The sequence below is a fragment of the Scyliorhinus torazame genome, chromosome 6 (assembly GCF_047496885.1).
Source record: "Scyliorhinus torazame isolate Kashiwa2021f chromosome 6, sScyTor2.1, whole genome shotgun sequence".
In the NCBI taxonomy this organism is placed as follows: Eukaryota; Metazoa; Chordata; class Chondrichthyes; order Carcharhiniformes; family Scyliorhinidae; genus Scyliorhinus; species Scyliorhinus torazame.
The window spans coordinates 23,656,961-23,674,751 of NC_092712.1; the positions used below are offsets into that span (position 1 = coordinate 23,656,961).

Below are 17,791 nucleotides of genomic sequence, written 5' to 3' on the forward strand. Positions count from 1 at the left end.
CGGGGTTAGATACAGAGTAAAACTCCCTCTACACTGTCCCCATCAAACACTCCGAGGACAGGTACAGCACAGGCTTAGATACAGAGTAAAGCTCCCTCTACATTATCCCCATCAAACACTCCCAGGACAGGTACAGCACGGGGTTAGATACAGAGTAAAACTCCCTCTACACTGTCCCCATCAAACACTCCCAGGACAGGGACAGGACGGGGTTCGATACAGAATAAGCTCACTCTACACTGTCCCCATCAAACACTCCCAGGACAGGTGGAGCACGGAGTTAGATATAGAGTACAGCTCCCTCTACACTGTCCCCATCAAACACTCCGAGGACAGGTACAGCACGGGGTTAGATACAGAGTAAAGCTCCCTCTACACTGTTCCCATCAAATACTCCCAGGACAGCTACAGCACGGGGTTCGATACTGAGTAAAGCTCCATCTACACTGTCACGATCAAACACTCCCAGGTCAGGTACAGCACGGGGTTAGATACAGAGTAAAGCTCCCTCTGCACTGTCCCCATCAAACACTCCCAGGACAAGTACAGCACAGGGTTAGATACAGAGTAAAGCTCCCCCTACACTGTCCCCATCAAACACTCCCAGGACAGGTACAGTACAGGGTTAGATACAGAGTAAAGCTCCCTCTACACTATCCCCATCAAACATCCCAGGACAGGTACAGCACCGGGTCAGATACAGAATGAAGCTCTCTCTACACTGCCTCCATCAAACACTCCCAGGACAGGTACAGCACGGGGTTAGATACAGAGTAAAGCTCCCTCTACACTGTCTCCATCAAACACTCCCAGGACAGATACAGCACGAGGTTAGATACAGAGAAAAGCTCCCTCTACACTGTCCCCATCAAACACTCCCAGGACAGGCACAGCACAGGGTTAGATACAGAGTAAAGCTCCCTCCACACTGTCTCCATCAAACACTCCCAGGACAGGTACAGCACGGGGTTAGATACAGAGTGAAGCTCTCTCTACACTGTCCCCATCAAACACTCCCAGGACAGGTACAGCACGGAGTTAGATACAGAGTAAAGCTCTCTCTACACTGTCCCCATCAAACACTCCCAGGACAGGTACAGCACGGGGTTAGATACTGAGTAAAGTTCCCTCTACACTGTCCCCATCAAACACTCCCAGGACAGGTACAGCACGGGGTTAGATACAGAGTAAAGCTCTCTCTACACTGTCCCCATCAAACACTCCCAGGACAGGTACAGCACGGGGTTAGATACAGAGTAAAGCTCCCTCTACCCTGTCCCCATCAAACACTCCCAGGACAGGTACAGCACGGGGTTAGATACAGAGTAAAGCTCCCTCTACACTGTCTCCATCAAACACACCCAGGACAGGCACAGCACAGGGTTAAATACAGAGTAAAGCTCCCTCTACACTGTCCCCATCAAACACTCCCAGGACAGGTACAGCACGGGGTTAGATACAGAGTAAAGCTCCCTCTACCCTGTCCCCATGAAACACTCCCAGGACAGGTACAGCACGGGGTTAGATACAGAGTAAAGCTCCCTCTTCTCTCCCAACAGGAGGGGTTGGGAAGGTGACACTGAAAAGAGGGTCAGAGGGGGTTATCTGTGAGGGGTGATTGAGGGGTTAAGGGGTTATGAGTGGAGAGTTAGGGGGAGGGCGGGTTGAAGAGAAGGAAGGGATAAAAACAGATCCAAATTGAAATATGACATGGAAAGCGGCAGCTGGGAGTGCGGATCACAGGAGCCAGGTGTCAGAGTGCTGGACACAGTAACATGCCTGTGCCAGTACCTCTGCCAGGCCCCCATCGGCCTCCCGCTGCCAGGATGGCAGCAGCTGGTGGTGGTTGAGTGTCCGTAGGTTGGGCACTCCCTCCTGGAGGAGGATATAGAGGCAGGGCCACCGGCTCTGAATGGCCAGCTGGGTCTGAGTGTTCAGGATGATTCCCCTGATGGTCTTTCTGATCTTCAGCTCCTTCAGCTGAGGGAGGTTCAGGAGGTTGAAGACCAGGCCCCGGCTTTGGGAGACATCCAGGAACTCCAAGGAGGTGGATTCCAATGTGTACGTGACCTCCAGGTCTCTAACAGGGATCAGAACCTGCAGGATCAGCCTCTTGAGGTTCGGAAGGGCTCGGGTCAGCTGGTGCATGCTGCTGGGACACACTCCTTTAAAAACCCAAAAGTTCTTCAGCTCCAAACACTTCAACTGCTGGAAGCCGGTGAGTAACTGGACCGACTGCTCTGACCAATCAAAGGGCAGGCTGGCCTGTCGGAGACCCGGTGAGACGAGGCCCAGTCTCTCTAGAAGTGTCTGGAAGTTGGTGACCTGGTCTTCCTTGGTCATGCCCACCTGGGTCATGCTGGGCTGGCGATGAGTGGGCAACAGTTCCAGGGGATTGAGGGTCCAGTTCAGTTCCAGCTCCTCTAAATCCCAGCAGTTCACCCCCTCCAGGAATCTCAGGAGGAACTGGGTCCAGTTGGTCTGCTCATCGCCCAGGTCGAAGCTGGCACGTAACACCAGGAGGCTGGCACCGCGCGACATCAGGTGGTAGGCATAGTTCTCAACCCGCTCCTTCCAGCGCTCGTGGTCCCTGGCACCGGACAGGAGCGCTCCTTCCCAGCCCCAGACAGTGCCCAGGCAGGCAAAGTCCGCCTGCTGCCACAGCCTGGAGGTCCTCATCAGCTGGCTCCAGCCTTGGCAGACCAGGGCTACCCGGCACTTCTCCACGTCCGACAGGAACGAGAAACAGTAGACTTGGCACTCGGGTGGCAAAGCGTTAAAGAGAAAAAGCTGGCGGGCCGTCCCTCTCTGCGTACCGCCAGCTCTGGCTGGGCGAACTCGCTTCTTCTTCCGCGGCATTGCCAGATGATGCGGGCAGCCTCGGGCAGAGGCATCGCCGTCTTAGCCTGACAAAGCAATGGATTTGTCACTCAGCATGTGGGGGGGAGGGGGGGGTTGTACATCGATCGCTGTCACCCGCTCTGGGACACTCAGAAGCTTCAGCACCTCCTGGCCACTGGAGATTCCTAAAAGATTTGAGGGGGAATAAAAAGGTGATTTAACTCAGCATTACTACACCAAGTGCACAATTCCCCCTCCTGAAGGAACAAACTCCAATTCCATTAGAGTGTCCTCTAATTGTTAAGTGATCTCTGGATTTCACAACGGGGCAGTTGCTCTCAGAGAGAAGCTTCACTCTGACAATAAATAAACCTTTCATCTTTTATTACCCATCCCTAATTGCCCTTGAACGGAGTGGCTTGCTGGGCCATTGCTGAGAGCAGCTAAGATGTGGGGTCACGTGTAGGCCAGACCCGGTCAGGCAGATTTCCTCTTCCCCAAAGGACATTAGTGAACCAGACGGGGTTTTAACAACAACCGGTGACCATTACTGACACTAGTTTTCAATTCAACATTGTACTAATTGAATTTAAATTCCACCAGTTGCTGTGGCAGGATTTGAACCCTTGCCCCCAGAGCATTAGCCTGCTGCCAGTGAGAACTCTGACCCCTTATTTGCTCCATCCAAACTCATTCATCATTTCCAACATCTCTATTACTTAACCTTCCCTGCTCGAAGGAGGACAATCCTTGCTTCCCCAATCTTTCCACATTGACTGAAATACCTGGAGCTGTTCCTGGAGTGCGATGCCCAGAGTTGAACACAATGTCCAGGTCATTAATTTGATCGCAAAGATCACTGATTCCAATGCTGAGCCCATGGGGAACACCGTTGCTTGCTTTCAGTTTGAGAAACGCCCATTCACCCCAACCCTCTGATTAGTCACTGTCCATTTTATCCCACAAGTCTATCATGTGGCACTTTATCAAGCACCTTTTGAAAGTCCATATACCCAGCATCAACTGCACTGCCCTCATCCACACTCACCGTTACTTCAAACAGTTCAATGCAGTTGGTTGAGCACAATTTAGCTCTAACAAATCTGCGATTAATTTAATTACTTAAACCCACACTTTCCCAAATATTAATTCATTTTATCCTGAATTATTACCTCAAATGTTCTGCTTTTGGGCTAACTGACTGACCTTGAGTTTAAAAAAACGTAGGGCTCTGAAATTTGCAATGTCCCTCCACCAATCTCATAGATATGGAGGTTTGGAAAACTCAGGTCAAAACCTCTGCGATTTTTAACCTTTACTTCCCTCCGCGCCTGGGATAGAACCCGTCCAGACCTGCTGACCTTGAGGTCCAAGGGGAGGCGGTGACCTACTGGTATTGTCACTGGACTAGTCATTCAAAGACCCAAAGGGCTCCAGGTTCCAAATTCCGCCACAAATTCAATGATAATCTCGGATTAAAAGTCTAACGATGACCATAAAACCATCGTCGTAAAAAACATCTGGTTCACAAATGTATTTTTGGGGAAGGAAATCTGCCGCCCTTACCTGGTCTGGCCTACGTGACTCCAGTAATATGGTTGTCTCTTAAATGCCTTGTGAAATGTTCGAGCAAGCCACTCAATTCAAGACACCCGCATCCCACGATGAAACAAAAATTATACTCTCTATTTTTATTCCATCCCGTTTCTCTATAACCTTTACTGCCATCGACACAATCTTATTGAGTGAAGATAGATGCAGAGTACTCACCGAGTACCTCACAATGTCCTCCAGCCTGACAAGAACATCTCTCAATTCCTAATTGTCCCATCTTTGCCCACCACTTTTATATTTGTGTTTATAAAAAAATCTGTGGGTTCCTTGCTGCGTTACTCATTGATCGATTCTCCCTCAAACTCTCTCCCTTTACGAACATGTGAATCAGGACCAGGAGGAGGCCACTCGGCCCCTTGAATCTGCCCTGCCATTCAATAAGATCATGGCTGATTCGATAGTAACCTCAACTCCACATCCCAGGGTAAAGGCGGTGGCCGTGGAAATATTGGACGTTGGTCGTCAACTTGCAAAAGTCTGTAGATTCTGGAATAGTTCCAGCAGACTGGAGGCTGGTAGGTGTAATCGCACTGTTTAAAAAAAGGAGGGAGAGCGAGAACAGGGAATTACAGACCAATTAGCCTAATATCATCAGAGGGAAAATGCTCAAATCTATTATAAAGTACGTAATATCAGGACACTTAGAAAATATCAATGGGATTAGACAAATCACAATGGATTTAAGAAAGAAAAATCATGTTTGAAAAACCCACCGGAGTTTTTTGAAGAACTCACAGAATAGATAAGGGTGAACTAGTGGATGTGATATATTTGGCTTTTCAGAAAGCTTTTGATAAAGTCCCACGTAAGAGGTTAGTGTGCAAAAATTAAAGCGCATGGTAGTGGGGGGGGGGGGGGAGGTAATATAGTGACATAGATTGAGAATTGGTTAACAGACAAGAAACTGAGAGTAGGAATAAATAGATGTTTTTCAGAGTGGTAGGGAGTGACTCGTGGGGACCTGCAGGAATCAGTGGTTATGGGACACAGCTATTCCCAATATACATCAATGATCTGGATGAGGAAAACAAAAGTAATATTTCCGAGTTTAAAAAAAAGTTTATTAAGGTTTTACATTTTGACAAATAACACAGCAAAACCACAGGAATTATAGAGCACAGGAAGCAGACATGAATACAGAGGGAGACAGGAGAACAGCATTGTAACCAGCTCAATACAATCATTAGACATAACTTGATGCCTCTAGAAGCCCCATCGGATAACAGGGAGAAATGGGTCAAGAAAACACGGTAAAATGCCGCAGGACCATCCCCAAAGCTTTTCACAGCCGTTTGATTTGAAGAGGTGTGGGAAAACCGGCAGCAGCCCAATTTGCGCACAGAAAGATCCCATAAACAGCAAGGGTGCTGCTGAAAGGAGAGGTACACCTTCCTATTCAGCGATTGGTCGGAATTGCCACGTGAGGTGAGGATAATATTTCTGTGCCATGTTCTAGTGCACGCCAATATATACCTCCCTCCACTCCAGCAGAGGCAGCACTCACACACCGCCACCTCTCCTCAGATACCAGACCCAGCTCTTCCCCTGCAGGAGCCATCACAGAGTCATTATCCCCACCCACAAAAATTTTTTTTTTAAATTGCGAGGACCCCAGTTCTAATGGGATGTTACATAAATACCACACAGCACAACGTAACCACAGCCTCAGACCCAGTACAGAACCAACATTATTCCATACAATTATTCAGAGAGGACCAGCAGCCATACAGTCTGATTATGATCAGGGCCATCAATGCCTCCCAACAAAAGGGACGGAGAACTATCAGGAATGGATATTAGGATAACAAAGGGTCAGGACCCAACAGAGAGTCCGTATTCCCCTGGTGAACGCCCATCGCCCATTATGAAGAAGAGGAGAAGTTGCTCGTTCAAACAAGGAAAGGTCCCGACCATTTGGGAGGGAACAGGATACGAATCAAAGTTCAGGACTGGGCTCAACCCCAGGCCCCGACGTACAGAATAAGCAAAGCCCAGCCCCTCGCGATGTCCTTAATCAGTGACCTCGAGAAAGGACATCCCAAGGGGGGAAACAGGATACCGACCACAGCACCCGGCCTGGCCCTGCCCGGCACACAGGAATCAATACTCGCAGGACCCCCAGTACACCCCAAAACCTACACCCCAGCTGATCCCACACCTTACCAACCACACCCAGGGCAGTACACCATCCCCATTTACACTCAACAAAATTACATCAGCCCCAGGCGGGGAGACGCCCATCACTGAAAAAGGAACCGTCAAGTCTCCCAATAACTGGACAGCCTGAGAAGGGTGGGCCGAATTCCTCCCCCCCGCCCCCCCCCACCATAGTACAATAAGGAGAACCTCCCATAGACCATCAGACCGGACCAGGGGAATAGACAACAATAAATAACAACATAATCGCAAGGGAGTGACACCCAGGATTATTGAAGAATTGCCGGATAACACCATTTGTGTTGCTGGGAAAGGCCGAAGGCGTGACAGGATCAGCGAACACTCCTCAGGGTCTCTCGAGGATACTAACGAACAAAGCACCTTCACTTCCTCCATGACCCTATCAGCCACCTCCCCCTCATGACAAGTATCGAGACCAGGATAATATTGGGTTAGTGGTTGGGTGGCCCAGCCGACACCAGGCCTCAGTGACCAGATACCCTGTGCCCTGTCAAAGCTGAGATGTCCAGCCTCCAGATCAACATTGATACATCATGGCCGCCAGTTTTCAAACCCTGTCGGGAACACGCTCCCATTTCTCTCCAGGAACCGGGCTCACAGACCAATCCTTGTCCAATGCCTAGCTCCCGAACCCGTCAGGCGAGAGGACACACATTGCAGCAGGATCGCAACGAATCGAAGGGGGGGGCCTTTACCAGGGAAAGAGCTCTCCACCATTCTCCCAACGAAACCTCGCAATTCCTCAAAGTGAGCTCCAAAGCCCTACACCATGCAGCCGAGATCCTCATCCAGAACAACATTCCCATAATCCCCATGCACCCCCAGCACCGCCGGGGCGAAGTCCCATGCACAAAGAACAAAGAAATGTACAGCACAGGAACAGGCCCTTCGGCCCTCCAAGCCCGTGCCGACCATGCTGCCCGACTAAACTACAATCTTCTACACTTCCTGGGTCCGTATCCCTCTATACCCATCCTATTCATGTATTTGTCAAGATGCCCCTTAAATGTCACTATCGTCCCTGCTTCCACCACCTCCTCCGTGTAAAAAAACTTGCCTCGTACATCTACTCTAAACCGTGCCCCTCTCACCTTAAACCTATGCCCCCTAGTAATTGACCCCTATACCCTGGGGAAAAGCCTCTGACTATCCACTCTGTCTGTGCCCCTCATAATTTTGTAGACCTCTATAAGGTCGCCCCTCAACCTCCGTCGTTCCAGTGAGAACAAACCGAGTTTATTCAACCGCTCCTCATAGCTAATGCCCTCCATACCAGGCAACATTCTGGTAAATCTCTTCTGCACCCTCTCTAAAGCCTCCACATCCTTCTGGTAGTGTGGCGACCAGAATTGAACACTATACTCCAAGTGTGGCCTAACTAAGGTTCTATACAGCTGCAACATGACTTGCCAATTCTTATACTCAATGCCCCGGCCAATGAAGGCCAGCATGCCGTATGCCTTCTTGACTACCTTCTCCACCTGTGTTGCCCCTTTCAGTGCCCTGTGGACCTGTACTCCTAGATCTCTCTTTCAATACTCTTGAGGGTTCTACCATTCACTGTATATTCCCTACCTGCATTAGACCTTCCAAAATGCATTACCTCACATTTGTCCGGATTAAACTCCATCTGCCATCTCTCCGCCCAAGTCTCCAAACAATCTAAATCCTGCTGTATCCTCTGACAGTCCTCATCGCTATCCGCAATTCCACCAACCTTTGTGTCATCTGCAAACTTACTAATCAGACCAGTTACATTTTCCTCCAAATCATTTATATATACTACAAACAGCAAAGGTCCCAGCACTGATCCCTGTGGAACACCACTGGTCACAGCCCTCCAATTAGAAAAGCATCCTTCCATTGCTACTCTCTGCCTTCTATGACCTAGCCAGTTCTGTATCCACCTTGCCAGCTCACCCCTGATCCCGTGTGACTTCACCTTTTGTACTAGTCTACCATGAGGGACCTTGTCAAAGGCCTTACTGAAGTCCATATAGACAACATCCACTGCCCTACCTGCATCAATCATCTTTGTGACCTCCTCGAAAAACTCTATCAAGTTAGTGAGACACGACCTCCCCTTCACAAAACCATGCTGCCTCTCACTAATACGTCCATTTGCTTCCAAATGGGAGTAGATCCTGTCTCGAAGAATTCTCTCCAGTAATTTCCCTACCACTGAAGTAAGGCTCACCAGCCTGTAGTTCCCGGGATTATCCTTGCTACCCTTCTTAAACAGAGGAACAACATTGGCTATTCTCCAGTCCTCCGGGACATCACCTGAAGACAGTGAGGATCCAAAGATTTCTGTCAAGGCCTCAGCAATTTCCTCTCCAGCCTCCTTCAGTATTCTGGGGTAGATCCCATCAGGCCCTGGGGACTTATCTACCTTAATATTTTTTAAGACACCCAACACCTCGTCTTTTTGGATCTCAGTGTGACCCAGGCTATCTACACACCCTTCTCCAGACTCAACATCCACCAATTCCTTCTCTTTGATGAATACTGATGCAAAGTATTCATTTAGTACCTCACCCATTTCCTCTGGCTCCACACATAGATTCCCTTGCCTATCCTTCAGTGGGCCAACCCTTTCCCTGGCTACCTGTTCACCGTAACAACGGCACTGCCAGCCGGACCTCATTCCGACCGCCACGGTCAAACGATGATCTTCTCTGAGTTAACTCAGCTCCTCTTCCCAGAACTCTGGTCGGGATTGTCCAGGGACACAGGACAAGACATAAATCCCCCCAAAAAGACCATTATGAAATGTGTACTAGGATAAAATGGATTGAAAGGTGAGCAGAGCTTGTGAAATCGCAGCCGCTCCCACACTAGATTGGGAAATGTTGACGTACAAAGGGTCCGAGGTGTCCTCATACCCCAGTCACTGAAAGTAAGCACACAGGTACAGCAAGCACTGAGGAAGGTTAATGGTATGTTGGCCTTCATTGCGAGAGGACGCGAGTTCAGGAGCAAGGATGCCTTTGTGCAGTTGTACAGGGCGTTGGTGAAATCACACCTGGAGTATTGTGTGTAGTTTTGGATTCCTTAACTAAGAAAGAATTACTTGTCGGAGAAGGAATGCAGCGAAGGTTGGCCAGGCTGATTCCTGGGAAGGCAGAACTGTCGTGCGAGGAGCGATTGTGGTGACTGGGAGACTATTCGCCAGAATTAATGAGAGGGGATCACATTGTATAAGATTCTGACAGGGCTGGACACACTGGACGCAGGGATGTTGTTTCCCCTGGCTGGGAGGGGGGGGGGGGGGGGGGGGGGTGAGAGGGCGAGGGGGGAGAGGGGGGGGTCCAGAATAATGGTGGGCAATCAGCACCCCGGGGGCCACCTACGGCCCAGAAGACATTTAGTTGACCGTTGCCCACACACAGCATCCCCACTCTGCCGATTTCCATTCCCGATCACTTCTGTTCCTGCCTGTACACAGAGCGAGGGTGAATGAAGAGAGATGTGTGCGAATTGCTCACAACATCGACTATGAGAGCCCTACCCATCCCTCCGTGTCCAAAGTGTTAACCTTGCTCTTGTTTTTAACCATTTGAAGTTAATGACAGTTCTGTTGTTATGTAAATGATCCAGCATTTTCTGTAACTTGTGAAATATTCAGCGTGTGTTAAATGTATTTAATCTTATTTGTGGGGTCATGGTTTGTGACCAAGCCCAATTTCAACCTTTGGGCCCACAGAGACAATAATAATCTTTATTAGTGTCACAAGTAGTCTTACATTAACACTGCAATGATGTTATTGTGAAAAGCCCCTAGTCACCACATTCCGGCGCCTGTTCGGGTACACAGAGGCTGTTTAGCACAGGGCTAAATTGCTGGCTTTGAAAGCAGACCAAGGCAGGCCAGCAGCACGGTTCAATTCCCGTAACAGCCTCCCCGAACACAGACCGGAATGTGGTGACTAGGGGCGTTTCACAGTAACTTTATTTGAAGCCTACTTGTGACAATAAGCGATTTTCATTTTTCATTTTTTCAGAGGGAGAATTCAGAATGTCCAGATTACCTAACAGCGTGTCTTTCCGGATTTGTGGGAGGAAACCGGAGCACCCGGAGGAAACCCACGCAGACACGGGGAGAACGTGCAGACCCCCCACAGCCAGTGACCCAAGCCGGGAATCGAACCTGCGGCCCTGGCGCTGTGAAGCAACAGTGCTGACCACTGTGCTACCGAAACGGGAGCCACTCATGCGGCCCGCTCTCTGGCCCAGATTGACCATCACTGGCCTAGAACAGGGGCCATAGCCTCAGGACACGGGCAGGGCCGTTTCGGACTGAGACGGGGAAGAAATGTCTTCACTCCGAGGGTGGAAACGTGGTCTCAGCATCGACCGTGCGAAGCTGCTTCAGTATTTTGTAACTTTGCCCCTCACTGTGTATCTCTCCCCCCTCCCCAGTTGCCAAGTTGGTCCCTGTCAAGTCAGCCTTTGCTCCCCATCAATACACATGCCCCATGGGGGGGGGGGGGGGTAACCCCTGGGGTATCTCAGGGCAAAGGAGGGATCCAGGAAGGGAAGGGTTAGGGTTAGAGTTCAGAGATCCATTGGAGACACATTAGCCCCCAAAGCAGAATGAAGCCCCTGGCCAGGGGTGCAAGCAGCTGAGAGCCAGGACTCAGATACACTGGGCTCTCTCCCCAGGACTCAGATACACTGGGCTCTCTCCCCAGGACTCAGATACACTGGGCTCTCTCCCCAGGACTCAGATACACTGGGCTCTCTCCCCAGGACTCAGATACACTGGGCTCTCTCCCCAGGACTCAGATACACTGGGCTCTCTCCCCAGGACTCAGATACACTGGGCTCTCTCCCCAGGACTCAGATACACTGGGCTCTCTCCCCAGGACTCAGATACACTGGGCTCTCTCCCCAGGGGGGCTCCAGCTTCTCCAGGGCAGGGCATCTTTGATCAGGAATAAAGCACAAGTTAAATGGGCTGAGGAATGAGCCGCACGTCCCGAACATCTACACAAAGAGCCTCTTGTTGCTGTGCAGAGATCCCACTTACCAGCCCCTCCCTGCAAAACCCCCCTCTCTGCAAACTCCACTCGCTGCATCCAGCTGCCCAGTCAGCCGGGCCCCGGGCGGCTGCGATTGGAGCCGTCAGCCCGGGAACAGCCCCCAGGATCCGGATCCGGAATCCGCCACCGACTCCTTCCGCGATCCGGCGGAGCTGAGCCGGGACCCGGGTAGGTTCGCCCCAGTGTGGACATAGCCGGTACTGCAGCCTCTCACCTGTGGGTCACAGAGCCCCAGCGTGGACAGTGCCGGTACTGCAGCCTCTCACCTGTGGGTCACAGAGCCCCAGCGTGGACAGTGCCGGTACTGCAGCCTCTCACCTGTGGGTCACAGAGCCCCAGCGTGGACAGTGCCGGTACTGCAGCCTCTCACCTGTGGGTCACAGTGCCCCAGTGTGGACCGTGCCGGTACTGCAGCCTCTCACCTGTGGGTCACAGAGCCCCAGCGTGGACAGTGCCGGTACTGCAGCCTCTCACCTGTGGGTCACAGAGCCCCAGTGTGGACAGTGCCGGTACTGCAGCCTCTCACCTGTGGACACAGTGCCCCAGTGTGGACAGAGCCGGTACTGCAGCCTCTCACCTGTGGGTCACAGAGCCCCAGTGTGGACAGAGCCGGTACTGCAGCCTTTCACCTGTGGGTCACAGAGCCCCAGCGTGGACAGTGCCGGTATTGCAGCCTCTCACCTGTGGGTCACAGAGCCCCAGTGTGGACAGAGCCGGTACTGCAGCCTCTCACCTGTGGACACAGTGCCCCAGTGTCGACAGAGCCGGTATTGCAGTCTCTCACCTGTGGGTCACAGTGCCCCAGTGTGGACTGAACCGGTACTGCAGCCTCTCACCTGAGGATCACAATGCCCCAGTGTGGACAGAGCCGGTACTGCAGCCTCTCACCTGTGGATCACAGTGCCGGGGCAGGTGTGACCTGTATAAGAAGGACGGGTTGCATCTAAACAGGAGAGGCATCAATATCCTGGTCGCGAGGTTTGCTGGTGTCACACGGGAGAGTTTAAACTAGTATGGCAGGGGGGTAGGTACCGGAGCAATAGGTCAGAAGGTGAAAACATTGAGGGAGAACTAGGGAATAGGGCCATTATGGCTCTGAGGAAGAGCAGACAGGGAGATGTTGCTGAAAACAGCGGATATGGTGGCCTGAAATGCATATGTTTTAATGCAAGAGGTATAACAGGTAAGGCAGATGAACTTGGAGCTTGGATTAGTACTTGGAACTATGATGTTGTTGCCATTAGAGACCTGGTTGAGGGAAGGGCAGGATTGGCAGCTAAACGTTCCAGGATTTAGATGTTTGAGGCGGGATAGAGGGGGGGTGTAAAAGGGGTGGCGGAGTTGCGCTCCTGGTTCGGGAGAATATCCCGGTTATACTACAGGATGACACCTCAGAGGGCAGCGAGGCTATATGGGTAGAGATCGGGAATAAGAAGGGTGCAGTCACAATGTTGGGGGTTTACTACAGGACTCCCAACAGCCAGCAGGAGATAGCGGAGTAGACAGGTAGATAGGTAGACAGATTTTGGAAAGGAGTCAAAGTTGTGATGGGAGACTTGAACTTCCCCAATATTGACTGGGACTCACTTAGTGCTAGGGGCTTGGACGGGGCAGAGTTTGTAAGGAGCATCCAGGATGGCTTCTTAAAACAATATGTAGATCGTCCAACTAGGGAAGGGGCTGTACTGGACCTGGTATTGGGGAATGAGCCCAGCCAGGAGGTAGAAGTTTCAGTAGGGGAGCATTTCGGGAACAGTGACCACAATTCAGTAAGTTTTAAAGTGCTGGTGGACAAGGATAAGAGTGGTCCTAGGGTGAATGTGCTAAATTGGGGGAAGGCTAATTATAACAATATTAGGCGGGAACTGAAGAACCTAGACTGGGGGCAGATTTTTGAGGGTAAATCAACATCTGACATGTGGGAGGCTTTCAAATGTCAGTTGAAAGGAATTCAGGATCGGCATGTTCCTGTGTGGAAGAAGGATAAATACGGCAAATTTCGGGAACCTTGGATAACGAGAGATATTGTAGGCCTCATCAAAAATAAAAAGGAGGCGTTTGTCAGGGCTAGAAGGCTGGGAACAGACAAAGCCTGTGTGGAATAGGAAAGTAGGAAGGAACTTAAGCAAGGAGTTAGGAGGGCTAAAAGGGGTCACGAAAAGTCATTGGCAAATAGGGTTAAGGAAAATCCCAAGGCTTTTTACATGTACATAAAAAGCAAGAGGGTAGCCAGGGAAAGGGTTGGCCCACTGAAGGATAGGCAAGGGAATCTATGTGTGGAGCCAGATGAAATGGGCGAGGTACTAAATGAATACTTTGCATCAGTATTCACCAAAGAGAAGGAATTGGTAGATGTTGAGTCTGGAGAAGGGTGTGTAGATAGCCTGGGTCACATTGAGATCCAAAAAGACGAGGTGTTGGGCGAGTTGAAAAATATTAAGGTAGATAAGTCTCCAGGGCCTGATGGGATCAATCCCAGAATACTGAAGGAGGCTAGAGAGGAAATTGCTGAGGCCTTGACAGAAATCTTTGGATCCTCACTGTCTTCAGGTGATGTCCCGGAAGACTGGGGAATAGCCAATGTTGTTCCTCTGTTTAAGAAGGGTAGCAAGGATAATCCAGGGAACTACAGGCCAGTGAGCCTTATGTCAGTGGTAGGGAAATTACTGGAGAGAATTCTTCGAGACAGGATCTACTCCCATTTGGATGCAAATGGACATATTAGCGAGAGGCAGCACAGTTTTGTGAAGGGAAGGTTGTGTCTCACTAACTTGATAGAGTTTTTCGAAGAGTTCACAAAGATGATTGATGCAAGTAGGGCAGTGGATGTTGTCTATATGGACTTCAGTAAGGCCTTTGACAAGGTCCCTCATGGTAGACTGGTACAAAAGGTGAAGTCACACGGGATCAAGATGGATACAGAACTGGCTAGGTCATAGAAGGCAGAGAGTGGCAATGGAAGGGTGCTTTTCTGATTGGAGGGCTTTGACTAGTGGTGTTCCACAGGGATCAGTGCTGAGACCTTTGCTTTCGTAGTATATATAAATGATTTGGAGGAAAATGTAACTGGTCTGATTAGTAAGTTTGCAGACGACACAAAGGTTGGTGGAATTGCGGATAGCAATGAGGACTGTCAGAGGATACAGCAGGATTTAGATCATTTGGAGACTTGGGCGGAGAGATGGCAGATGGAGTTTAATCCGGACAAATGTGAGGTAATGCATTTTGGAAGGTCTAATACAGGTAGGGAATATACAGTGAATGGGAGAACCCTCAAGTGTATTGACAGTCAGAGAGGTCTAGGTATACAGGTCCACAGGTCACTGAAAGGGGCAACACAGGCGGAGAAGGTAGTCAAGAAGGCATACGGCATGCTTGTCTTCATTGGCCGGGGCATTGAGTATAAGAATTGGCAAGTCATGTTGCAGCTATATAGAACCTTAGTTAGGCCACACTTGGAGTATAGTGTTCAATTCTGGTCGCCACACTACCAGAAGGATGTGGAGGCTTTAGAGAGGGTGCAGATGTTGCCTGGTATGGAGGGCATTAGCTATGAGGAGCGGTTGAATAAACTCAGTTTGTTCTCACTGGAACAATGGTGGTTGAGGGGCGACCTGATAGAGGAAAACAAAATTATGAGGGGCACAGACAGGGTGGATAGTCAGAGGCTTTTTCCCAGGGTAAAAGGGTCAATTACTAGAGGGCATAGGTTTAAGGTAGAGGGGCAAGGTTTAGAGTAGATGTACGAGGCACGTTTTTTACACAGAGGGTAGTGGGTGCCTGGAACTCGCTACCAGAGGAGGTGGTGGAAGCAGGGGCGATAGTGACGTTTAAGGGGCATCTTGACAAATACATGAATAGGATGGGAATAGAGGGATACGGACCCAGGAAGTGTAGACAATTTTAGTTTAGATGGGCAGCATGGTCGGCACGGGCTTGGAGGGCTGAAGGGCCTGTTCCTGTGCTGTACTTTTCCTTGTTCTTTGTTCTTTGTACTGCAGCCTCTCACCAGTGGGGCACAGTGCCCCAGTGTGGAGAGAGCCGGTACTGCAGCCTCTCACTTGTGGGTCACAGTGCCCCAGTGTGGACAGAACCGGTACTGCAGCATCTCACCTGTGGGTCACAGAGCCCCAGTGTGAATAGAGCTGGTACTGCAGCATCACATGTGAGGGGCACAATACCCCAGTGTAGACATAGCCCGTACTGCGGCATCTCACCTGTGGGTCACAGTGCCCCAGTGTAGACAGAGCCGGTACTCCAGCATCTCACCTGTGGGTCACATGCCCCAGTGTGGGTCCATAGGAGGTTCACAAGAATGATCCCTGGAATGAAGAGCATGTCGTATGAGGAACGGTTGAGGACTCTGGGTCTATACTCATTGGAGTTTTGAAGGATGAGGGGGTATCTTATTGAAACTTAGAGGTTACTGTGCGGCCTGGATAGAGTGGACATGGAGAGGATGTTTCCACTTGTAGGAAAAACTAGAAGCAGAGGGCACAAACTCAGACTTAAAACAGAGATGAGGAGGGATTTCTTCAGCCAGAGGGTGGTGAATCTGTGGAGCACTTTGCCGCAGAAGGCTGTGGAGGCCAAATCACTGAGTGTCTTTAAGACAGAGATAGATAGGTTCTTGATCAATAAGGGGATCAGGGGTTATGGGGATGAGAAAAATATCAGCCATGATTGAATGGTGGAGCAGACTTGATGGGCCGAGTGGCCTAATTCTGCTCCTATGTCTTATGGTCTTATGGGATCAGGCGTGATCTAATTGAATGGTGGAACAGGCTTGAAGGGCAGAATGGCCTCCTCCCATTACTTTCTGATTATCGACGTGCCAAGCTCCTGTCGACCTCACGTAGAGCGCTGCGGAGAGCTAGTGATTCTGTCTCCTTCCTGCCGTTCCTCCACCCCCCCCCCCACTCCATCACTACACACAATGCCAGGTTGACAGGACTAGACCTGGGAAGAGGGGGAACTGGGGCAAAGAGGAAAATTCCTCTGGACACCTCTCACAATCACTGAGTAACCTGGTTCTCTGACACTTGGTGAGTCTATCTTACAACACAGAAACAATTCGGCCAACGGGACAGTGCCAAAGTTTATGCTCTACCCAAACGTCCTCCCGACCTGTTCCATCTCATTCCAGGAGCATATCATTCCCTTCATTTCTTCCTCATGTGTTCATTGAACTTCCTCGTAAATACATCAGCACTGGTAGGAAGTAGATGATGAGTTGAATTAGGGGGAATCTGTGTAGAGATGTGATGGCCAAGGGGTCATTGTACCACCTCAGCAAACTAAAATTCTTTCCAGTAGATGCTACAATCACAAAACCTTTTCTACACAGCCGTGGTTCAGAGTTCTGACCTTTTTCCTGGATGTCTCTCTTGGTGCTGTTGCCTTTTGTGATGAATGCCACAATTTCAGATGTATTATATTATATGTATTTGGTACAGTAAGAGTTAAAAGCCTGGGTTAGTGTGCGTGTCACAGCTGCAGTCGCACTTTTAAAAATCCTGGTTTAGAAGACCAGCCGACTTGGCTAGAAGGGATAATTAAAGGATTGTAAAAGTTGGGCTAATGGAATTTTGTTTATATGAAGAAGGCTCCCTGGGGAGTAGGTAATCAGAGACATGTGTCTAGCTTTAGTAAAATGATGTGGTTAATGGGAGGAGCTAAGGACTGAAGCGGTCAGGTGTTGAGTTTTGGAGTTCAGTTTTTATCTGTCTGTGGACAGACTAGCAGTTTCTCTCAACGCAGCTTAGTTAAAAAGATTTTGCCTGTGAACAGAACAGCAGTTCCTGAAAAGGCTGGCAGGTTAATCAGTAGTTTGGGAATGGGCAAGAATCTGCAAGCTGGTCCATGAAGGATCTCTCTCCCTCAAAGCAGTTTACCCAAGACATCTCTTTACAGCAACTTTCCAGTGTTTGCTAACTGTATTTAAAAGTGGATTTTGACTTTGGCTTTGTTTGAGTGGAGATAAAAGATAGCAGTTGGGGGTTAGAGTTTCATGTCATTGTTAAGCATTGTTTAGAACCTTGGTAAGGCCGCATTTTGTATAGAACCTTGGTAAGGCTGCACTTGTATAGAACCTTGGTAAGGTTGCACTGACA

General features: G+C 49.9%; 1 protein-coding gene across 1 annotated transcript; it reads right to left on the reverse strand.

Moving 5' to 3' along the window:
- Window positions 1-1,074: 1,074 nt before the first annotated feature.
- On the reverse strand, window positions 1,075-11,843 carry LOC140424712 (uncharacterized). Its single transcript, XM_072508022.1, has 2 exons — window positions 11,666-11,843; window positions 1,075-3,026 (listed from the first exon to the last, which is right to left on the reverse strand). The coding sequence occupies exon 2, from the start codon at window positions 2,857-2,859 to the stop codon at window positions 1,738-1,740; it is 1,122 nt and encodes a 373-aa protein (XP_072364123.1). The 5' UTR covers window positions 2,860-3,026; window positions 11,666-11,843; the 3' UTR covers window positions 1,075-1,737.
- Window positions 11,844-17,791: the final 5,948 nt, after the last annotated feature.